The sequence below is a fragment of the Anolis carolinensis genome, chromosome 2 (genome assembly GCF_035594765.1).
Source record: "Anolis carolinensis isolate JA03-04 chromosome 2, rAnoCar3.1.pri, whole genome shotgun sequence".
Classification (NCBI taxonomy): domain Eukaryota; kingdom Metazoa; phylum Chordata; class Lepidosauria; order Squamata; family Dactyloidae; genus Anolis; species Anolis carolinensis.
Genome location: NC_085842.1, coordinates 179,282,799 through 179,307,518, shown reverse-complemented (window position 1 = coordinate 179,307,518; position 24,720 = coordinate 179,282,799). Strand labels below are relative to the sequence as shown.

Below are 24,720 nucleotides of genomic sequence, written 5' to 3'. Positions count from 1 at the left end.
GAACAGCTTCAAAGAGAGAGGGAGAGAAACTTAAATGTAGTGGCTGTTTACATAACCAAAACCGTGCATGTAGCCTTGAGATACTTAACCTTGATATACAGTCCACAGCACTCACTCCTGAGGTGAACTTCTAAGAAGATAAAATTCTCTCCTCATCTTGGCAGGAAAAGAGAGGAATTGAATCTATGTAGTATGTCTGAAAGGATTTGTGTATTTATGTAGGTTGTGGGGGGGGGGGGGGGGACGACATGGAGCAGCAGAAGGTCAAATGGAATGACTACTGGGGTGTCTGAATCTCAATTTTTAAAACAATTGGTAGCATCAAATTGATGCATCTAGCCCCCTGCCCTATAGTGTCCTTCTGAAAAGAGAAACTGAGAACAGTTATGAATGTATTTTGTATGTGTGGAAGGATTGTAAACTTTATTCAGTTCTGGTAAGAGAGTATCTCTTTTGGACCCTAAACAATAAAGGGTTTTGCAGTAGCTCAGTGGTATGAGCTTCAGTCCCTTTCTCTGATTTGTGGAGCTCCAGATGGTAGAAGTTTTATAGCTATGATAGTTTTATAGCTATGAGGGGATGTGGGGGAATAGAGGCAGAAATGTTAACTTTTTGAGAGGCAATCACAACATCCCAATGTAAAACCTCAAATGACACCATACCCTTTCAGGAATGACTTATTAGTGATAAACACGTATCTTGTTTGTGCCTATGTCCCTTTTTGGTCAGACAGTTATTCTCTAACCCAAGGATGGTCACAATGCAAGCTGCAGGCTGCCTGAGCCATTGAAACCCCTAAATGTGGCTCTTGGGACCACCCTAGAGCATTTCAAAGACTCTGTACCTTCATAAAATAGGGCAGTATTTCTTTCAGATTTATTTTGATGACAAGATTAATCTAAAACCATCTGGATATGCTATGGTTAGTTCCTTCTATCTCCTCAGTGGCCATCAAACCTCCTTTTAGAAAACCAACTAAAATTGGCCAAATTGGCAGCTATAGGCATGCCAAAATGTGCTGGTGTGACCTATTAGACAGAAAGGGAGGCCCCTGTGAAGTTGCCCACCCCTTTGTGTCCTATGCTGTTCCTTATCCCTAGCAACTGAAAAGCTCTGGAGTTTATGCTTCTCTTCAACCAGTGAAGTAGAATGAGTAGAATCATAGAATCATAGAGTTGAAAGAGACCTTGTGGGCCATCCAGTTCAACCCCCTGCCAAGAAGCAGGAAAATCATATACAAAGCACCTTCAACGGTAGGGGGAACAATTCAGACAGCAAATATGTAACTAGCTGGTTTTGGCTCAGAGGGGACGTAAAAGGATCTTGCGTTTTATCTGTTCACTCACATGGCTTCCCCTTTCAAGCCAAGACCAGGTGCTGCATTATCATCTCAATTACCCTGTTTCCCCTAAAATAAGACATCCCCAGAAAATAAGACCTAGTAGAGGTTTTGCTGAATTGCTAAATATAAGGCCTCTCCCGAAAGTAAGACCTAGCAAAATTTTTGTTTGGAAGCATGCCCGCTGAACAGAACACCAGAGCATGCAGGATCGGTAAATGTACGTACTATAAAGTGTTGTACATGGAAATATTGGTAGTAACAAGAAATTCTTGATAGGATTCACAGTTTGTCTGGTTATGCTGGTTTATGATGACAACTACTGTACAGTATATAATAAATGTTCATTTTTTTGTTCAACAATAAATGTGAATCCTTCTTCATGGAAAAATAAGACATCCCCTGAAAATAAGACCTAGAGCATCTTTGGGAGCAAAAATTAATATAAGACACTGTCTTATTTTCGGGGAAACACAGTAGTTCCCCCATCTCTTCCCTCCCCAGCAAGCAGCATACTCTGAGTGTTACACTTCTCCTGGTTGATATAGGATCTCAGCCATTATATGCAATTTGTATAGCTGTACTCTTCTGCACTTCTTAATTTTAGTGGATAAAACCCTAGTGGCCTGTACTTCATTAATAGGATCAGCCTGTTTCCCCATGTCTGTTCCTTTACACCAGTGGTTCTCAACCTGTGGGTCCCCAGGTGTTTTGTCCTACAACTCCCAGAAATCCCAGCCAGTTTACCAGCTGTTAGGATTTCTGGGAGTTGAAGGCCAAAACATCTGGGGACCCACAGGTTGAGAACTACTGCCTTACACAATCACAACCATTTTAAGTTTATGACCTTGTCCTGTTCTATTATCAGATGTCTTCTGCTCATCAAACATGTATAAGTTTATGGGGGGTAGACCTCATTCTTTGAGAGCTTCTGATCAGAGATCCAAGGCTACAATGTCTTGGCTCCCCATTAGCATCCCCTTATCCCTCTCCAAGATTTGCATGTTAATATGTTGGTTTTTGTGCTTCTGAGTGGGAAATGTTCCACCTAACTTGTGAATAGGATGTTTACTCTGTTAGGCCAGAGAATGATGAGGCATTGCCACAGTTAGTGTCTAGGCCAGGGGTCCCCAAAGGGCAGAAGGGGGTTGGGCTAAATTACCCAAGGGGTTTCTTCTTCTCTTACAACCATTATTATTATTATTATTATTATTATTATTATTATTATTATTATTAATATTGAGGCTGGGTGGCCATCTGTCAGGGGTGCTTTGCTTGTGCTTTTGGTGCATAAAGGCAGAAGGGGATTGGACTCAATGGCCCAAAGGGGTCTCTTCTAACCCTCTTTATTATTATTATTATTATTAACATTGATTCTGGGTGGCCATCTGTCAGGGGTGCTTTGCTAGTGCTTTTGGTGCACAAAGGCATAAGGGGGTTGGACTAAATGGCACAAGGGGTCTCTTCTAACCCTCTTTATTATTATTATTATTATTATTATTATTATTATTATTATTATTAACATTGAGTCTGGGTGGCCATCTGTCAGGGATACTTTGCTAGTGCTTTTGGTGCACAAAGGCATAAGGGGGTTGGACTAAATGGCACAAGGGGTCTCTTCTAACCCTCTTTATTATTATTATTATTATTATTATTATTATTATTATTATTATTAACATTGATTCTGGGTGGCCATCTGTCAGGGGTGCTTTGTTTGTGCTTTCGGTTCACAAAGGCAGAGGGGGATTGGGCTCAATGGCCCAAAGGGTCTCTTCCAACCCTCTCTTTGTTATTATTGTTATTATTATTATTATTATTTATTCCTCGGTGGCCAACTATAGTTCGGCCCTCCAACGGTCCGAAGGATCGCGAACTGGCCCCCTGTTTAAAAAGTTTGGGGACCCCTGGTCTAGGCTCAGTTTCGGTTGCTGATTGTTTCCCTAAAAACCTTCAAATGTAATGATTTCATTATAACTTGGACATCATATTCACTTAGATCAGATGTGCCCAAACCTTTTGGCTTCCCTGGGCCACATTGGAAGACGAAGATTTGTCTTGGGGCACACATTCAATGCAGTTACACTGACTGTAATTGATGAGCAAAATATTATAATAATCTGTGCATAATTTTCATGATATCTGCCACTAAAGATAAGAAAAAAAGCCCTCGTATTGTAATCCAAATGATGCACTGCCCTGTTGGGATTGCCATTTAAAATGGTCAAGCATGGTCTACTAGCTGAACTATTTGCAATTTTACTGTGAATTACAGATAATATTCTGATATTTGTAGACGTAATATACTATGATTGTTTTATTCCATTCTGTTGTTGTTTACAAAGTTTGTGCTTGAGAACCAAATAACTGAATTACTCCCCCCCCCCCCATCCTAATGTTTTAAGTAACTTTACTACTTTGTATTGAACCGCATTCATAGGCATCCTGGGCTGCATGCGGCCCATGGACCATAGGTTGGACAAGAGTGACTAGATGTACCTTTACTAGAAGACAGTGGTGATATCCTGCTGCAAAGGTGGATAGAAGGGATATCTGGATTTACTACAGTAGATTGGCAAGGCTTTCTGAACATCAACAAGAAAATGGCTCCCTGGGCCCTAATTTATAGTGCTGTAGAGAACAATGTGTGAGATAAACAGGAGTGGATGGTTTGTGTAGAAGGACTTCAAAGCTCCAGCCAGTTTTTGTTCTTACATTGAAATCCCTAGGCTCAGGTTTGTTTTGTTCTGAGTTTGTTGTCTTTTGCAGCAAGAGCTGATGGATGGATCTCAAAGTTCTAGGAAAAAAGCAAATGTCCCACACCTTTCATGTTGAACCCCTTACCCCAACCCCCTGCTCTAAGCTTTCAGGGAAGAGATTTCCAGTAATGCTTGATGGATGTGCATTTTTCAATGCCTGGCAAACCATTCTGTGGAACCATCTCCTCGGAGAATCTTGCCAATAATCTCCATCATTCTTGGTTTCTGGCTGAAAGGTAAAACACTTCTTTCTCTTAAACTGATTGCGGGGGGTGGGGTAGCCTTCTTGCCTCAATATGGTTTTTAATTGGCATCCTTTAACTTGTTCTATCTTTTGAGGTTAGATGTTTTTATTGCTGCTTTTGCTTTTGTGTTTGCCTTTAACTTGTTGTTTTTAGTGGTGCTGCTAGTGTTTTATTTCTGTGCTTTTATATTTAAATTTGGTTCTAAGTCACCTTCAGCATCTAATCATATATGAAGTAAACAAATGTTAGCTGCAGATCGGCGAAATGAAACTGGGTCAGTAAATGAATTTTGATCCTGGGAGAAGGCATCTTGCCAAATATAATTGACGGACATGTCTATTCCGCAAAATAATGTCACAGCATTGTTTTCTAGTGGTTAGTGTTCAACTTGGGCTGAAACATTCTGGTTTCATATCTTCCCCCACTAGTTATTGTCTCTTAGAATAAGCTATTCTCACAGAATTGTTGTTAGTTTATTTGTTTCCATTTATATCCTATTTTTTCCCTTGCACAAAGGCAAGCTTATGACATATTTAAAACAACTACCAGCTATGTGTTGTCGAAGGCTTTCATGGCCGAAATCACAGGGTTGTTGTGTGTTTTCCGGGCTATATGGCCATGTTCCAGAAGTATTCTCTCCTGATGTTTCACCCACATCTATGGCAGGCATCCTCAGAGATTGTGAGATATGACAGACCGGAAAAAACACAACAATAACTACCAGCTATCATTACAAAAGTTTAAAATGATCTTCCAGACCATATATTCCACCTTGAGCTGTGCAAGAAAGACAGGATATAAATACAACAAATAAAGTGTTTTCAAGCCTAGAGAGTTACAAAGCTAGATTATTTTCCCTCTAGAAATCATATGACAATTCCAAGGCTCTTCCAGGTTTTCTGCCACTGCTCTTGTTGTCTCTTAGTCAAATTGGAAAAGAAAACTACTCAGATCTTACGAAAAGTTGGAGTTTGTTTTGTTGTTAACAGCTTTTGGAATCTTCCATTGAGTGCAGCCATGTTGACTGGTAGATTTCGGGGAAGTAAAGTTTTTAAAAAAGTAATGTCTTCAACTCTGGGAAACCTTTTGTTGTGTGCTTTTAAGTCAGTTTCCAACTCATGGGAACTGTACAGTGACCCTAGCATGAGGTTTTCTTCTTAAAATTTCTTCCAAAGAGGTTTGCAATTGTTTTCTCCTAATGTTGAGAGAGTGTGGCTTGCCCAAGGTCACCCAGTGGCTTTCTATGGCTGAGTAGAGATTTGAACTGTGGTTTCTCAGAGTTCTGTTCCAGCAATCAAATCATTGCATTGCATTACACTAGTTCACCTGGAAAAACCAAAGCCTGCTAAAATGATGGTGCAAAGTTGGGTTGGATTAATCTCTTTTTTGCCATTTGGTCTTCCTTCCAGGTCCTGCTCATCCCCCGCGGCTCCTGGTCAAAAGTCTTTCCTTGGAACCCAGCCCAGAACCTCGCTCTCCGGAAGCCCCTCAGCGTCTGATCTCTGACCCAGGACCTGACAACATCCAAGGAGAAGCAGCCAAGCTCAGACCACTGAAACGAAACCCAGGACCAAAGCCACAAGGTAGAAGCTTCCTTGCCCTTTCACTTTCTCCAAGCAGCTGGCCTGCCAAGGGTCCTAGACTATAGCCTCCACCATCCCCAGTTGGCAAGGCCATTGTACGGTGGAGATAGTGGGAAGGCTAAACCAGGTTCGTCATTCCCACTGATCCCAATGTCAGAAGGATATTTCTGGATGTTTCCAGTGCACAAGCATAGTTTTGGCAAACCAGTAATTTTTTCTGTTTCCAACCTTGTACACTGTGCTAGAGGGCAATGTATCTCAGTCTGTCTGATGTGGCAGACGGAGCATTTATCACACACACCCCTCCACAAGTGTGCCAGGAACCAACACTATATTTGTTCCCATTGGCTCCTATTGTTTATCTTTCCTGGAAATGTACCAAAATTTAACTTAAAACCAATGATTTGGGACTAGAACTGCTCCAGGGACTACAAATATGAGTAGTATTGGTATAGGGGAAGCGTCTTTATTGATATTAAGGAGATAATGATTTAAATTACATATTTGTTACCTTTAGATGTGCTTTCCCGCTAATTTTGATTTCAGAAGCAGCTTTGAATAGGATACAAAATGTAATGTATAATGGGCACCTTGGTCCTTGATATGTCATGGAATAATATGGCATTTAGACTATTTTCTCCAAAAGAAAATAGAGTGAACATAAGAGGTGCAGGAAGTGTGCAGCTCCTTGTGCACTCAGTAGAATGATGTGAGGTAGAACTCCCTGATGGTCAAGATGCCAACCACATACATTGTTGTTATTATTCACATATGGGCAACATGAGGTTTTTACTCATTTCAACCTTTTTGTGGTGATACTCAGGTTTATCTCAAGAGCTGTTTTATCATGATTCATCACTTATTTTTAGTCTTTTTATGTTGTCTTTTTATAATATCCGCAAAGGCAGTAGATTCACCCAGGCAATAAATGCAGTGTCATAAACACACTCAAACCTTATATAAAAGAACACATCAGAAACAGCGACACTGCTAGAAATAATTTTAAAAGGCCAAGTTGAAGAGATGTGTCTTGGCACCTTTTCTAAAAGCCGAGAGCAACTGGGAGAGACGTCAGCCTTTGCTGACGTTTTGTGCATAATGTCTGATGAGGGCACTCAATGTGGAGCTGCTCTTGAATATGACTTGAAACTTCAGCTGGTGCAGAGGGGAAAAGTCTGATTGGAGTATCATGAAGGCGCCAGATAATACCGGCTGCTAGTATGCTTCTGCCAATATGTTTCTGGACTGAATTCAAATGCTGGCGATAACATTGGTAACTCTAAACAACCTGGGGCATTGATGCGTAAAGGAATATGGCTCCCCATGCATGCTTGCTTGAGGTCTGAGGCTTACTGTAGAGGCCTTTCTTGTGTATACTACTTTTAAGATATTGGAGAGGATTGTGGATTGCCTTCCTTCTAGGAGGCCTGCTTGGTGCTTTTGAGGTCAGCAAGATTTGTTAACACAATTGAGGGTTAAAGAGGTCATCCAAATGTACACATATATGATTTTGACCTGTTTTATCATTTAACATTATTTTATATCCTTATAGAATTTTTATAAGGGATATTGATATTTTAGTACAGGTTGAGCATCCCTTGTCTGAAATGCTTGGAAGCAGAAGTATTTTTTTTATTTTGGATTTTAAAAAATGGAATACCTGCATTTGCACATACATATATGAAATATCTTGGAGGTGGGACCCAAGTCTAAATATTACGTTCATTGTTACTTCATTTAGACATCATACACATAGTCTAAAAGGTAAATTTATGAATTATTTTAAAAATATTTTTGTACATGAAACATGTTTTGTGTGCACGAAAGCATCAGAAAGCAAAGATGTCACTATCTCAGCCACCCATGTAGATATTTTTAGATTTTGGAGTATTAGGTGTTTTGAAATTGTGAACAAGGGATGCTCAAGTTGTATATACAAAAAGAAGCAATTGTTTATTCTCTTTTTCTAGTCCCCCCCAAACCAGCCTATCTGCAGACTCTCCATCCATTACGACTGCCTGAATCCATCCCTCCGCCACCATCACGACCCCTTCCAGCTGATCCCCGCCTGAGCCGGAGCCCCCTGCCAAAAGATGGATCGGGGCCACTTTCTGCCGTCTCCTGCCTCATCGAGAAGTTTGAAAGGTGCATTGCCCAGTAGCTCAGTGTATTCTGCTTAACTCCTACTGCTGGGAAAGTAGCCGCTGCTCCCCTTAAGTAATATGTCTCCACCGTATAGAAACTTCCACAGCGGGGGTGGATGGACTCATGGTTCCCTCTAGATGTATTTTGACTACATAGCTGATATAGAGATAATGATAATTGTAGTCCAACAACACCTGGAAGGATTGAGCTTTGTCCCTACTTTTTTACTCTTCTGAAGCCTCTGAGTCAGAAGATGGAATGCCTCACTGAGCCAATGAAGCATACCAATTCTTAATATTCCATTTTGAGACAAAAGTTATTAGTTCTGTAGCTTGTTCAATGTGTTGTCAAAGGCTTTCATGGCCAGAATCACAGGCCAGAATTTTCCAGTCCCTCCCGAACCAGCCTATCTGCAGACTCTCCATTCACTACGACTGCTGTAATCCATCTCTCCGCTTCCATCGTGACCCCTGTATGGCTATGTTGAAGCATTCTCTCCTGGCGTTTCACCTACTTCTATGGCAGGCATCCTCAAAGGTTGTGAGGTCTGTTGGAAACTAGGCAGGTGGGGTTTATAGATCTGTGGAATGTCTAGGGTGGGAGAAAGAACTATTGTCTGTTTGAGAAAAGTGTGAATGTTTCAATTGACCACCTTGATTAGCATTGAATAGCCTTGCAATTTCAAAGCCTGGCTGCTTCCTGCCTGGGGGGATCCTTTGTTAGATTCCAGACAGGAAACAATCAGGGCCAGCTACCGTGTCCCAACAAAGGCAGGCAGGAAGCAGCCAGGCCTTGAAGCTACAAGGCTATTCAATACTAATCAAAGGGGCCAAATTGCAATGTTCACACTTGCCTCAAACAGACAAGGTTTCTTTCTCCCACCTTGGACATTCCATTGATATATAAACCCCACTTGCCTAGTTTCCAGTATACCTCACAAACTCTGAGGATGTCTGCCATAGATGTGGGCGAAACGTCAGGAGAGAATACTTCTGAAACATGACCATACAGCCCGGAAAACTCACAGCAACCCAGTTCTGCAGCTGTTATCTCGTTTCTTCAAGCTACAGCTCCCAGAATCTGCCTTCCAGCACAATGCTGTCAGGAGAATTTTGGAAGTTATACTTCAAAATAATCTATCATCTACAGGGCTAGAATCAACACAGCTCTTATCTTTCTGTCCCTACTTCTTTGCTAAAGGGTTTTGATCTCTTGATTGACTTTGTCTCCATCCTTCTTTCCTCTGCAGGGAACCTGTAATCCTTACCGTTGAGCCGGCCCCCTCCCCGTGCCCCAGCCCAGATCTCCAAACACCAGAGGCTGGCTCAATGGAGCCCTTGGTTGATCGCCCAGCCTCCCTGGAATCAGCAGAGCTGGCTCACAAACTGCTGGACCTCCTGGCACTGGAGGGAGGACAAGAAGCTGGAGGGAGCGTGGCCTGCTTACCTTCTCACGATGGTGGGAAGTTGGCAAATCGGGACAGTGGCATTGACAGCATCAGCTCACCATCCAACAGTGAGGAAATCTGCTTTGGAGGTGATGAAGGCACTGGAGAGGGAGCAGGGGTGCCAGTGCCACCCGTCGTCCTCAAGCGCCGCTCAACACGTGATTCTGAAGGGGACAGTGACATGGACGATGGGAGTGGGGACGAAGCGGAGCTTCTGCATGAGCTTCCACCCACACAGCCAGAGAGACAGGACTCCGATGAGGTGAGATGTCTAGATTGGCACAACCATGGTGTCAGAGTGCTATCGCTCCCCCCCATACCTGGCTGTTGCAGCTGAGTCTTGTCTGATGCTCCTCCCTAATGGTGTAATGGTTTGGCTTTTTGTACTGGAACTTGGGACATACAGATTCAAGCCATAACTCAGCCACCAAGGCAAGAGATGAGCTTGGACAAGCCGCTTTTTCTTGAAACCTGATCTTGTTTACAAGTGAGGATGAAGTGAGAAGGAGGAAATCCATGTGTGCTGCCCAAGTCTACATGAGGAAAGGCGTGGTATGGATGAAATTTGTCTAGTTCTGACAAATTACGGGGAGCAAGGAACAAGGGAAAGGCATGTAGCTAGAAAACACATATCAGAAGTCTGGCCCAGACCTTTGATCAGTGTTGGACTGTGGGGCATGGATTGTTAGTGAACAAGATTGGCGACACATTCCTCTCTGATAGTGTCAACTTGGGTGTTGAAATGGACTGACATTCACTTAACTAAGCTCCTTATACCTTAGAATATTTTCACTGGCTGATCATCTTCCTTTTTAGGGTGATAAAACTCTTTCCATTTTCATTTAGAGGAGAAAGGAAGTTCAAATTCAATCCCTACGCACTTGGTTTTGAAAACTGAATGAAGGAATGAGTGCAGCAGATGTTTCCCAACACGTCTAAATTCAAAGACATAACCATGTTAATTTGGAATATGCAAAGGAATCCTTAGTGATTAACTGAGAGAACAAAGTTGGTAGAATGAACCTTTGCAAACTACGTCTATTTAGATGCATCTAGTCTACAAAATGCTACCAACCTTGTTCTGTCAGTTAGTTTCTAAGGTGCAACAAGATCCATTTGCATACTGATAGGCCTAAAGTATTATCTGGTGGGAAACAGCCGAGGCAGGAGACATCTGGGGTGGCAGCGGATGGGGGTAGTTATGGAAGGACATAGTTCTATCACATACTTAGTTTGTTTGGTGCATTTTGGAATATCAGGTGCAGGGACTAGATTGTGAATTAGGAAGTTGTTCATTTCCCTTCCGAATTTTAATATTTCCCGTTTCTCTCCTTCAACAGATGACAGTGCCACAGAAAGTCTTCCGAATTGCTAATGAACTTCTCCAAACAGAAAAGGCCTATGTCTCTCGCTTGTATCTCTTGGACCAGGTAACAGAGATTGTGTGGAATATCCAAAACACACTATTGTGCCTGCACAGTAGGTTTGGGCTTCCCTCGCTCTCCTGTTTTGTCTCCCCACCCCCAACTAAAAGTGTGGAAGTAAAGTAGCCTCTTTCCTGAAGCCATTTCATATTGTATAGATCAGGAATCTTGCTGGCCAAGCCTATGGTATGTTATTGGAGTTCTGCCATGGGCTTGACCTTGTTTATTGAATTATGGATTCAGTTTCACAAACCGCTGGTAATGTAGCTGCCCGGAAGGGCTTAGATCTAAAGTGTAGATTGTGGAGGAAGGAGTGGGTGGGGCATGGTCTACTGCTGCAGGGCTGCCTCCCACATGGCTGAAATATGTTCTGCCTCCTAGGTCTTCTGTGCCCGTCTACTGGAGGAAGCACGCAGTCGAAACTCTTTCCCCGCTGACGTGGTGATGGGCATTTTTGCTAACATCTGCTCAATTTACTGCTTTCACCAGCAGTTCCTTTTGCCAGAACTGGAGAAACGTATGGAAGAGTGGTGAGAAAAATTGATTGGTTTAGCACATGGGTGTGGCAACATTCCTTCTGACTACATGTATGCTCTTGGGTTTTGCAAAAAAAAAACATCCCAAACTGTTAATTTGTTTTAACCTGTTGATGGCAACATGTACATCACAAAATCCTTCTCTGAGGAGATTCCATGAGTTAGGCATGGGTGGTGCTGCGCTATGTCCAATTTGCATGCAATTTAAATTTGGATCTGCATAATATTTCAATTATTTTGGTGCATGTATGTGGATATGAATGCACACATGCACCTTCTCGAGATCAAACTTCCAACTTTTTGGAGTTATCTAAGGACTTGGTGTTGGTAATCTTAATGCCCCAATGAATCCTAGAATTCTCGGTTGAATGAATGAAGGTCATCTACTCCAGCCCCTCTGCTCGGTATATATCTGTAATTCAGGATGTGTCCACATTATCTCTGACAGATTCACCGCTCCCTAAATTCCTATAATGAAGGAGTGGAAAGATTCACTTGGCATGTAATTCAAACTCAGCATCTTGGCTTGTTCTGTTTATCAGTCTGAATCACACACAAAGATTTATTAATCCTGGTTATTCTAAAGCAGGAAACTAGAACCCAAGATCTGGATAGTATGCTGAATAATGCTGTTATTAACTTTATTTCTGTCCTGCTTTTCCCCTGCCAGAAATGGTATTCAAGTCAATTTGCAGACTAAAACAAATATAAATACAAACCCAGAGAAGTTTAACATAAAACGTAATCAAACTGTGAATAACATTACACGAGTTGAAACATACTGCTAAAGATAAAGAAAAGTAGGTTAAAAACAGGACAATTTAAATGTTTTTAAAAGCCCATTTGTGAAAAAAAAGTTAATTTTTAAAGAATATTGAAAGAAAAAAAATCTTTGCCTGTCCACAGAAGGACAGTAAGCAAAGGCCATTTCTATGCTCTCTAGGAAGGGGGTTGCTTTTGTGGGAGCCAAGGATAAAATCTCCCCAGACTGCCCTATAACCCATTACCATCACCACCACCACTATCAACAAGTAAGCTCAAATACCTCTGTTTTCCTCTGAAGTCTTTCTCAAAATGGAGATAGGAATTTTGAAAAGGACTACAGGGAAAAACAGAGATAGCTAGAGCTAGTACAGAGTCCTTGGTAGTTTATGAGATGCTGAGGTGGAGGCATTTTCACATGTTTTCATTCATTTGAGTGGGGGGTGGGGTTCACGGTTTCAAGACAAAAACTGAATTAATTCTTTTAAAACTGGGGAGTTTAAGGGGTTGGTGGATGGCTTCAGAGCTAGAAAATGGGGTCCAAGGGTAGCATACAATTTGCAGATCACACTTCGCCCACCATCCTAGAAGCAGCCATTGAGAATGCCCTAGTTTACTTAATGTACAGAGTAAAAGGAGGGCTAAAGGGCTGTGTACATTAAGCATTGAAATGAGCAGAATGCATCACAAGCTCCAGAATGCTATATTATTGTTCTGGACAAATGTGAGCACAGGAATAAAAATGCACTTAGATCAGCTACTTTCCTCAACCCAAGAAAATGCAGAAGTTACAAAATTGTAGTCAGGTTAATTCTAGCTTCCGTAGGATTTTTCCTGTTTTCCTAAAAACCTTGACTAAAACTGCTTGTCTGAGCTATATAAGTGAATAGTGTAATTTAGAGGAGGTTTTTAACAGAAAGTTTGAATGTCCAGGGAGTAACATATTCCCAGGTGGGTCTTAGTAAAGCTTCACTTTTACTCCAGAGGAGGACCTGCTTCCATTGTCAGCTATGCAGATATCTGAATATCCAATCTACCCTGAAACCTATGCTTTCTCTGCTCCCCCTGTTTAAGTTGTAGTCAGTTGCTTCTGACTTAGACTTCTGGCTAGAAAGAATGATTTGAGATAAAATTGGGAAGGCTTACTTCTAGGAAGATTTTCCCTCTTGGCTGAAGTCTTATGTTCTCTTCCTCTCTGTTTTCACTTTCAATCTCGCAGGGACCAACACCCCCGCATTGGAGACATCCTCCAAAAACTGGCTCCATTCCTTAAGATGTATGGCGAGTATGTCAAGAATTTTGACCGAGCAATGGAGCTGGTCAACACCTGGATGGAGCGCTCCACACAGTTCAAAAGCATCATCCATGAAGTACAGGTGAGTTTGGTCCCTGGGGCTTTCCCAGGTTATTGCTCCAAGTTTTTTTTTCTGTGGAAAAGGTCAACTACACCAACAAGTTGGAACTACAGTAGAGTCTCACTTATCCAACACTCGCTTATCCAACGTTCTGGATTATCCAACGCGTTTTTGTAGTCAATGTTTTCAATATATTGTGATATTTTGGTGCTAAATTCGTAATTACAGTAAGTACTACATAGCATTGCTGCGTCTTGAACTACTTTTTCTGCCAAATTTGTTGTCTAACATGATGTTTTGGTGCTTCATTTGTAAAATCATAACCTAATTTGATATTTAATAGGCTTTTCCTTAATCCCTCCTTATTATCCAACATATTCGCTTATCCAACATTCTGCCGGCCCATTTATGTTGGATAAGTGAGACTCTACTGTATCTACTAATTCAACTACGTCTAGATGTGAGACTATATTTTTGTGACCCCAAGTGTTTGAAGCATTTAATTTATTTTATTTGTTCAGCTTTCATTCATTCAGCCTCTTTTGATAGTCCCCAAGGAGAAGAGGAAAAGCCAGGGAAAATTGTAGAAATATGAAGTCTTTCCTTATACTGTCATCACTAGCAGTTGGGAAGTGGGACCAGTTGGGATGAGGGGCAGAAGGTGTGCTCCACAGTCCCTTGGTCCTGGAGCAGTGATCTACCTCTGATTGAAACAGGATCTGAGTTGTCTGGAAGATTGATCAGAAAGGAGAAACGTGCCCTCAGTTCTGAGAATTCGGCCTCTAGCTGACTTGGTCTCAGTTCCCTCAGGGGGGCAAACATGTTGCTTTTGGAGAACAGCCAGACAGACAGCTCTCTTGAGATGGCTTTCTGTTACAGCGAGAAGAGATCTGTGGGAACCTGACCCTGCAGCACCACATGCTGGAGCCTGTCCAGAGAATCCCTCGATACGAGCTGCTGCTGAAGGACTATCTCCTTAAGCTGCCTACAGACTCGCCTGACTGCAAGGATGCCCAGAGTGAGTGCAACCAGAGAGGGTGATAGAGGGCAGGGCAGGGGAAGCTGGTAAGGAAGAGAGCACTTGCATCTCACAAGAAGACAAGGGAACTCCACAGGAGCCCATAGTAGCCCTCCAGGTGCCTGGGACTCCAGCTCCCAGAAGCTCTAGCTGGCTTGTCAAATGGACAAGAATTCTGGGAGCTGAAGTCCAAAATATCTGGAGGGCAGCAGGCTGTGTAGGCCTGCCATATAGTTTGAATCTTTAGACTGGGCTGCAAGGGGATGACCTGCTCTTCTCTGGTCCTCTTAGAACATCTAAACTGGGCTGGGCAAATGTGGTTCCCAGAGATCATTTTGAGGACTTTAAGGTCTCCCCACAGCACCTCAGAAGTTGACTTCTGATTCAAAAAGTTCTCTCCAAAAGCCAAGACAACCCAGAGTGGTCCCCAAAACTGTAATGAAATGTCACTCTTCTGAGCATGGGAGGCCATTTTGTTTTCATGTAGAAAGTACTGACAATGGGGGTATTTATTTATTTTATTTATTTCTCACATTTATATCCTGCCCTTCTCACCTGAAGGGACTCAGGGCGGCTTACAACAGTGGCAACAATTAGATGCCCATACAAAATTAGATGCCCATACAAATAGATGAACACCCTTCAGAGTCCTCCCCTTCCCCCACTCTGCAGTTGCTTGGCCTGATCTAAATAATTTGGCTTGGGCATGATTCTCCAAAGGACATTCTCTGGAAATTTTTATAGAGTAGAGTTAGGAGACTAAGGCAAACAAGGTCCTGAATCCAACCCACCCGAGGTGGCCTACTGGTTACCTCTTTTGGCCACAGCTCTTATTTTTATATTAGTAATTCATATTAGGTTTGATTCCTGGGAGGCCAGGGAGGGCTATAAAGCATAGGAGAGTCTTCCAAGTACAAGTCTCTCTAACATAAAAGAGAAATCTGTAACCGTAATCATCTCAATGTTTGGCACCCAAAACAGGTGGCATCATTCTGGTAACCGCTCCTACATGACTTGACATTTACAAGTGTCTAAATGCCACAGTACAAGATTTTCTACTTTTAGATCAGTGGAATGTTTTATATGGAGTAGAGATAACTGTAATGCAGACTCTCCTTTTCTGTTTTCCTTATCCTTAGAATCCCTAGAACTTATTGCCACTGCAGCAGAGCACTCAAATGCAGCCATCCGCAAAATGGTAAGAGCTGGAGTAATTGTTGGTTCCAGAGTTAAGGGACTTGGGGTGGGGATGTCCTTTCTCAGAACTAGGAGGCTACTGTGAGTACATTGAAGCTAGATATGTAGGAGCACTGAGCACATTATTGGGGTTAGAGCGCAGCAGGATAGAAAGCTGAACTCTGACACATCTTGCCTACCAATATGAGACTGACTGCTTCCTTGTTTAGCTTGCTATTTAAAATCAGGAAGGGAACAGAACTCAGTGTCATGGAACCTTCTCTGCATACATAAAGGTCCATCATATCCATTTAATACTGGAAAAGGGCACACAAGGCTTGCAAGCTACATGTATTTCCTTCCCTTTTTAGTTTTGTGCCTCTCCTGATCTATGCCACCAACTAAAAATAATATACTCACAGAAGCCTGAAGAAGTGTTCTTTTAACATGTGCAACTCCCATATACCATTTTAGTCATCAACTAGATTTCTTCCTCAAAAAAACTAAAAGTAGAATCTTCCCCCCTCACTCCATAAGATAACTGGTGTGGCCAGCCATGGATGAAGATAGAATGAGTTGACTCCCAAATATACCCAAGTTTTCTGATTTAAAAGGATGAGGTAGCAAGTAATACGAGAGATTTTTCCTGATACCCTGGAAAGTAACTTGGTATAAACCAGCTTTTGGTGATCTAATCTTCTTAGTATCATAGCTGGAAGCCTCAGCCTCCTGTCCTTCTCTTCATATATGCATACACATCATGAGCCATAGCAAGGACTCTTGTCCCTGAAGCTGTCCTATTTCCTCTTATAATTCTGAGATTGCAGTGTCAGATTGTGCTTCCAAAATTCTCTTCCTAGCTTCTAAGATACAGCCAACCTTTCTCCAGCCCTCTTAACCATATAACCCTAATATATGGAGCGTCCGGTGGCCTAGGGAATAAAAGCCTTGTGACTTGAAGGTTGGGTTGCTGACCTGAAGGCTGCCAGGTTCGAATCCCACCTGGGGAGAGCGCAGATGAGCTCCCTCTATCAGCTCCAGCTCCATGCGGGGACATGAGAGAAGCCTCCCACAAGGATGGTAAAACATCAAAACATCCGGGCGTCACTTGGGCAACGTCCTTGCAGACGGCCAATTCTCTCACTTCAGAAGCAACTCCTGACACGAAAAAAAACCCCCATATAATAGTAGGCTCCATGTTTTGCTTCCATTGCCTCTTAGAACCAGTCCTTATGTTCTGCTTCAGGGAAGGGAATCATGAATCCAGTTGCTTTGGGATGGGCTACTCTCAGCATCTCCAGCCAATTTAGACAATTGAAGAGTCCAGCGTCTAAAGAATCACATGATTATTACCCCTATTTTAATAAATAATGTTGATTGAATCTGAAAGCTCTTTTGAAGTTGCCAGACACCCCATTGTTTGTCAGATGTAACTAGATATATCTGGAAACACAAGAAGAGATTATTTATCTCTTTAAGCCATTCCAAAACTACAGTTCCCAGAATATGGCTAGAGCTGCTAGGAGATAACATCTATCAACATCTAGATTAAGTGTAAGAACTCCCACTCTAACCCAGCATTGGCTACTCTGACCTTGTATCTGGTCAAGGTCCTTTGTCATCATCTGCCAGGGATTAAATCTGAGACAGTCTGTTTTCAGAGGAGCTGTTCTATGACTGAGATGTGGCTGCTCCCCTACTTTGTCTCAGTGCAGTGGTGAACAACTTGCCCACCTTATATGGTTGGGCTACATGCCCCATGATCTCTGACTATGGTGAGATGCAAGGAGTTGCAGTCCAGCAACTCTGGGAATGCTTCATTGGCCTGCCTCTTGCCTACATTTATCTTTCTGGCAGTCTGTGAAATAGGTTAAGTGGAGAGAATAGGTTGTCCTGCCTGAACTTTACTCTCAAGCAGGCATTACAGTTTGGATTTCCCAGCTCTGGGTCCAACAATAATCCATTCCTGGAGTTAACCACAGGCTTGCCGAGTGTCATGCTTTTCCCTGCCTCCAGATGACAAGAGCTGACCTCTGGTTCCAGGTGAGAAAAACATAATTTTAAAACTGAACCCAATAACTAGCTCTGAATATGAGAACTGAATGGAGTTTCCTTTGCTTCCATTCAAAAAATCCACTGCCGTTTTGTTTGTATCGCCTGGATAATAGGGAAGCATAGTTTCCATCTTTCTTGTTCTGAAAACAAATTGTGATCAAAAAGCATCCTCAAGAAATATTTTAAAGCATATTCCTCAAAGATGTACTGAAAGATCCTAAATTACATTCTGCCCAACCCTACATTATGGCACACCTATCTGCTTAAGAAGTAATTATAGAGGATATGCAAAGTCATTGATCTAAGACCAGCTCTACTAGTAGGCAGGTGGAGTTATCCATCTTAAGTAACAGATCTTGGTCATAATGGCAAGGCAACAACTTGTTAGTTATTCTATTAATATATTTTCATAGCCTGGGGTGATGGGTGGGAAAGGACACTTGTGGAATTTTCTGTCTCCTGATCCAAAATTATTTGGCCGGCTTTGGATACAATGAATTTTCACATGCTTGATCAGAGGAGCACAATTTAAAACAGAAAAATGTCCAAGGTGAATTGTTATTTACCAATGGCAATAACCCTTTCAAGGAGAGGATGCACTCTTTGCTGAAGGTCTATGAGCTGCTTGGAGGTGAGGAAGACATTGTCAATCCAACAAATGAACTCATCAAGGAAGGGCACATCCTCAAGCTTTCTGCCAAGAATGGAACAACGCAAGACCGGTACCTGATCCTGGTGAGATGAGCTGATGGGAGTTTGCCACCCAATCCCAATCCCCCATTTTGTATGCCTCAAAAGAGAGGGCATGGGAGGAAGAGGTCTCTCATATGATTACATTTTTAACCCCCTTCCTCTTCTATCTGCCAGTTCAATGATCGTTTGCTGTACTGCGTGCCAAAGCTTCGTCTCATTGGCCAGAAGTTTGGAGTCCGTGCTCGCATAGATGTAGAGGGGATGGAGGTAAGAGAAAGAAGTAGTAATGCGAGAGAGCATTCAAATTTCCAGCTTCTGGAACACTACTAAATATCAAGCTTTCTACATTAAAACTGGAGATATCTTGGGAGGGAAAGACCTGTCACTGGGATGATTCCTGCTGATGATGCTGGTACTTGTGTCTGAAAAGAGGGAACTAAACCAGTGTGATAGGGTCTGAGTCAGACTATGGTTTTTACAGGTGAAACAAGGCAATTCTTTGGGCTGGGCTGGACATGCATGGTCATGAGACTTGATTACTCAGGACTTCCTTGCAGCTGAATGGGTTGAACTGGCTTCCTCTGAAATGTGTTTGTTTGACACAATGTTGAGCTTCTTTTTAAATATTAACTTTTTCATTCTGATGTCTTAAATTGTGCATTTAACTCAACAATCAGGTCTTACTTTTAACAATCCCCAGTAAGGGCAGACACTTTAATAGCAATAAAATGCACACACACAAATGACTTGAGAAGAGGCTGTAGTCATTGGCAATGAAGAGCTAGGTGACAAACGTTCTTATTTTGCGTGTATGCATGTGTGTGCATGTACTTTAATTATCAAATAATACATGCAAAGTCTAAATTAAAGCTTAAGGAAAATCTGGGTGCTGTTTTATATTTCCAGCTAGCTGAGTCAAAATAGTTATGAATGGAAACCATTTTTCCAGAAGTCTTGACTGAATCAGAACTTCTAATGGAAGAGTGTACTAGCTTCGTTCCGAAGATTTGGTGTACTTTATTTATTTTGTATCAAAAGCATTGCATAATAAATAAATTTAAAAGTGATGAAATAAAGGAAATCACAAGCAGCTAAATAGTTTTAGACCAAAAGCGGGCAACAGCGACTGCATTGTCCGTAGCTTTAAACAACTCCTCCTCCATACATGAGGCAGGACATTGTGGGCAAGCATACATATGCGGAGTTGTTTGTTCACCTCCACAGTCACACAAGGTGGATTCCTCCAGGTGGTGCCACCTTGCCAAGTTGTCTTTTGATTTGCCCACTCCGCTTTTGAGTCTGTTTAGGGACTTCCAAGTTGCCCATTCTTGGTTTGCCCCAGGAGGAGGACCCTCATGGGGGGCCATCCAGTTAGAAATGCCAGGTTTAGCTGCCCAGAGGGACACCCTTGCTGTTGCTGGAGGAACATCAAGAGGAGTGGCGGTTCTCATGAAGCCCTTCCTTGATTTGAGTCTGGTGGGAGGAGGCTGATAGTCATGCAGTGGATGGCTTTCACAATGTTCGATCTTATTTCTCTCACCGTTAGCAGCAACTTCCCATCGCACGTCAGGAGGGGCAATGCCAGCTAACTTGTAGAGTTTATCAACAGGTGTAGGTTTAAGGCATCCTGTGATTATTCTGCATGCTTCGTTCAGTGCTATGTCTACCTGCTTCGCATGGGCAGACTTGTGCCAGACAGGACAGGCATACTCAGCAGCTGAGTAAGACAAGGCCAGGGCTGATGTTCTTATTAATTGTGGGTCTGCACCCCATGCACTGCCAGTAGGTTTCCGCAGGATGTTGTTGCGTGCAGCTACCTTGTGCTTGGTGTTCATGCAGTGTTTCCTATATGTTAGTATTCGATCTAAGGTGACACCAAGGTATTTAGGATGGAAACAGTGTTCGAGTTCTTGGTCTTCCCAAGCAACTTTCAGTTTACTGTTGGCTTCATGGTTACGTAGATGGAAAGCACACACTTATGTCTTGGGAGGGCTAGGCTTCAGGTGGTTCTCTTTGTAGTAGCTGGAGAGATCTTTCAAGGCATTAGTGAGTTGGTTTTCAACTGTTTCAAAATCTTTTGCTTGTATTGTTAGGCCAAGGTCATCAGCATATATAAAACTCTTTATGAGTGGTGGTTGTGGCTGATCATTCATGATCAAGGTTATTAAACAAGGTTGGTGCGAGAACACTGACTTTTGCCTCCTCCATCTACTTTTCCGGCCTCCATCTACATTTGGTGTACTGTATAGTCCTTAGGGTTTGAGAGAGTTTGTGCATCTGTCTTCTATCAACAGTGAAGAGACTTGGGGGAAACAACTGAAGAACTGCAATTCCCTGGCTGTTGGATTCTTGGTCTTGAAACCACAAAAAGGACCTTTTCCTACCTCCATCAGACTGTTTGTGCACAAAAATTCCCTTTGATAGTTGGCCCTGTAGTAATCCTTCGTGTATGTTCTACTCCTATTTTCTTTCTTATTCTGCAGCTGAAAGAGACCAGCAACCTCAATGTGCCCCGGACCTTCCTTGTATCTGGAAAGCAGAGATCCCTTGAACTTCAGGCCAGGTACAGACAATAAGCCCTATGTAACTTTAATATAGCTCTTTCTCAAAATATTGTCCTTCATTGGATGATATGGCTGTCATCCCAGTAACCGTCTTCTTTGCTTTATTTTACCTTACATTGGGAGGCTTTCATGGGAACTGCACCCTCTAGCTTAGATTTCCCCAACCCAATGCCATCTAGATGGTTTTGACTACAGCTCCCATCATCTCACCAGCATGTCCACTTCTCAGGGGAGGCACACATATTGCAGATCAATTCTGGTGAGGGGTAAAGTCTGAGCCAGGTAATCTCTGACCACACTTTCTCAAGGCTGAAGATTAGATTGATAATAACTTATTTGATCCTGCACTTTTGGCCAACATATGTGGGATTGGTCTCATAGATTCACAGAGCCTGGGCTATGTGGTGGTACAGCCGTTTCCAGTGTCTACAGTAAATGCTCTATTTGCATGTCCAACAACATTTGTCTTTCTTCATCAGGACTGAAGAGGAGAAGCGAGACTGGATCCAGGTAATGTCATCTTTCTCACCTGCCTCATAAGACTGCATTTTATCATGAAGGCAGAGAAAGATAGTAGGGGAGTCCACTCTTCGTATAGACAAAGTATTTTTGTTTGTTGGTTCTGAAGTTGAGACACTTCTTGGAATTAGCAACAGAAAAGGTGCAACTTCATGGATCCTGCAGAGAAGGGGAGGCACGAGGTGTCACTGGATAGATTTTAACTTTGTTAGTCAGGAATCATGTGGATTCAAATGATCCTTGATGCTGCCAAATGCAGGGTCTCCTAGGAACTATCAAAATGAATGCTGTAGGTCAGAACCTAAGAAAATATATGCTTTTGGAATGTACAGGCAGTCTCTGAGTTAGAAACATCTGACTTCAAATGACTCATAATTAAGAACGTGGGTAAGACAACAGGAAGTGAGAGAAATCTACCCCTCGGAAGGGAAATTCACTCGTGAAAGAGTTATTATCATGGGGAAAAGGTGTCTCCACTGAAGTTTTATCACTAATCCTTGGTACCACAACAAGCCAATTTTTTTCAAAATTAAATTATCACAGGGACAGAAAGTCAGGTGAAATCTTCCAAAGAGGGGCACAGACAGCAAATCAAACACTACAGGGGTGTAACACTTCCCTGTGCTATCCAAAGCATGCATATACATACACACACACACACACACACACACACACACACACACACACACACGTGTGTGTGTGGACTTACACTGAAAAAATGTACCTGTCCAACTTACATACAAATTCAACTCAAGAACAACTAAATTGCCATAGACAACTAAATACCCAGGATGTTCTGGACAATTTTACATAACCTTACTGCTCTCAGATACCATCTCTGTTGTGACATGCAACGTCGCCAAGTTCTACACGGCTGCAATTAAAATCTGGCAGACAATGATTGAGAGCCAAAAGAATTAAGTATCATTTATATAATATATAGATGGGAAAGCAGATATTGACCGATATTTATAGTTATAGTTAGGTAAAAGGTAAAAGGTAAAGGTTTCCCCTGACATTAAGTCCAGTCGTGACCGACTCTGGGGTTGGTGCTCATCTCCATTTCTAAGCCGAAGAGCCGGCGTTGCCCATAGACATCTCCAAGGTCATGTGGCCGGCATGACTGCATGGAGCGCAGTTATAGTTATAGTTACAGACTGTTATTTACAGTTATGGGTATTCCCCCCCCCCCCCCCGCGGTGCCATCCCCACTCCCTCCCTTTAGACTCCCCCCAGATGATCCCGTGGGCTGAGTTGGGTCTTAATAGTACTGGTATGTGGTCTGTAGCCTAGATTTTAAATGTTGTTAATTATTCAATTTTATAATGATTTTATTATTATTATTGAAGTTTGAAGTAAATAACCCCTCGAGTTTCATATGAATGTACAGGACTGGGTACCCTTGATATGAGCTGATCATTGACTGTAATAAAAGTTTACTTACTAACTCAAGAACAAACCTACAGAATCTGTCTTGTTTGTAACTTGTGGACTGCCTGTACTCTCATGCAGGTTGAGAGATTCTAGGTGCTCAAATTCATACAGTTAACTTTCCCAAACCCTACATCAACTACTCTATCATTTTCTCATTAAAAGATTTTCCTAGTTGGAGAAGAAATGGCTCAAGTAGTAGAAACTGCTAGGAGGGTTAAATATTTGAAGATGACCAAGTCTGTATCCCCACCAAAACCCTACATTTAAGACTCAGTGATTGCAGAATGAATAGCACAAGCTCATGCACTCCCTCTGTCTGGTTGCTATGTTGGCATTGTGGGTGTTGGCAACGTGGTCCATCAAACCAACAGACAATGCAGATCTCGCCAGGAATTTCAGCTAGGATTAATCTGAGAATGCAACCGACCCATGGGGTTAGATGGGCATGCATGTATTGATTTGCATCTGATACAACAACAGATCTGCCTCCCCTCCTGCATGATACGGAGAACCGGAAGCTGAGAGTAAAAATGAGTGAGAGATTTGGCAGAAGAGACACGAGAATTAATCCTTATTCCACCAGATCTCAAACGTATGCCAGATAGGAATTGGGATTAGATGAAAATGAGAGCACATAACTTTCCTAAACCTGATGCTCCCTTTTTGCCCCTTTGAAGAAGGGTGATTCTGCTCCCCTTCCCAGTTCAAGGATCTTTTATCTGTGACCACAAATTCTCTATTGTTTCAACTGTCAGGCGATACAGGCAACAATCCAGAAGCATGAGCAGACTCTGGAAATGTTCAAGCAGCTGGTCAGTGAAGATGAAACGCCACCCAATTCGCCTGTAAGTCTTAATTTTCTTTTTTCCTCTCTCTCTATCCATGTGTGCACTTGTGTGAGTGGGAGATAATGGTTTCTAAAATAAATAAACATGTGCTGGTACAATGTGTTTTAATTTGTGTCTGTGTGGCTTAAGTTGGTCTCTATGTAGTCTGCCCATATGCTAAAAGAAAACACAATTTGGCAGCATATTAATCTAAATGCTCTAGATATGAAAAGGGGAGTCCTGCCATTTGTATGCATTATGCAGATTGGCATAACTTTTATTGAATTTGGCCAAACTTGGGCTGCTTCTTGGGGAGTGGAAGGGATGAATAGGAAAAAAAGAACTGTAAAAAGAAACCGTAGTATCATTCTTCTCAATCCACTGGAAAGTTTGCTCATTTATTTCTTATTTACTGTATTTCTCTGGCTCCTGATATTTCGCCAAGTATTCACTACACTCTCTCATGCCTATCTCTGTTCTTGTGAGGATTAGAAACCATACAGTTGCAGATATTTACGTCAATGTTGAGGTTTTGTGCAGTTTTTGAAGCATATAATCTAAATCATATTGTCAGTCTTATCTAGAGTGTCCTATGTGTTGATTCTCCATTAAACAATTGATTCAATGGATTTACTCAAGCTGAGACTAAACAATAGAATTGTAGCCCTTTCGTATGTACTTTTTAAAGATACACGTATCCACACATAGTTGTTTAACCTCAGCAACATGGAATGGACGAAGGATTGGGGGAAATCCAACCCCAAATAGGGAAACAAGCTGTCCAGGAACACCTGGCCTCTCTAAACGAATTCAAGTCCTCAGGGCCAGATCAGCTACATCCA

At 42.2% G+C, this 24,720-nt stretch overlaps 1 protein-coding gene across 2 annotated transcripts in view; it reads left to right on the top strand.

The window, feature by feature from the left end:
- Window positions 1-24,720, top strand: part of fgd1 (FYVE, RhoGEF and PH domain containing 1) — a 73,842-nt gene that overhangs the window by 39,124 nt on the left and 9,998 nt on the right. For both annotated transcript variants that reach the window (XM_003215733.4, XM_062971195.1), the window contains exons 2-14: window positions 5,750-5,923; window positions 7,894-8,068; window positions 9,318-9,777; window positions 10,856-10,945; window positions 11,321-11,469; window positions 13,457-13,613; window positions 14,472-14,610; window positions 15,750-15,808; window positions 18,430-18,576; window positions 18,709-18,801; window positions 21,018-21,097; window positions 21,578-21,608; window positions 23,807-23,896. In XM_003215733.4, the coding sequence (XP_003215781.2) occupies window positions 5,750-5,923; window positions 7,894-8,068; window positions 9,318-9,777; window positions 10,856-10,945; window positions 11,321-11,469; window positions 13,457-13,613; window positions 14,472-14,610; window positions 15,750-15,808; window positions 18,430-18,576; window positions 18,709-18,801; window positions 21,018-21,097; window positions 21,578-21,608; window positions 23,807-23,896 (1,844 nt within the window). The remainder of the gene's footprint in view (window positions 1-5,749; window positions 5,924-7,893; window positions 8,069-9,317; window positions 9,778-10,855; window positions 10,946-11,320; window positions 11,470-13,456; window positions 13,614-14,471; window positions 14,611-15,749; window positions 15,809-18,429; window positions 18,577-18,708; window positions 18,802-21,017; window positions 21,098-21,577; window positions 21,609-23,806; window positions 23,897-24,720) is intronic.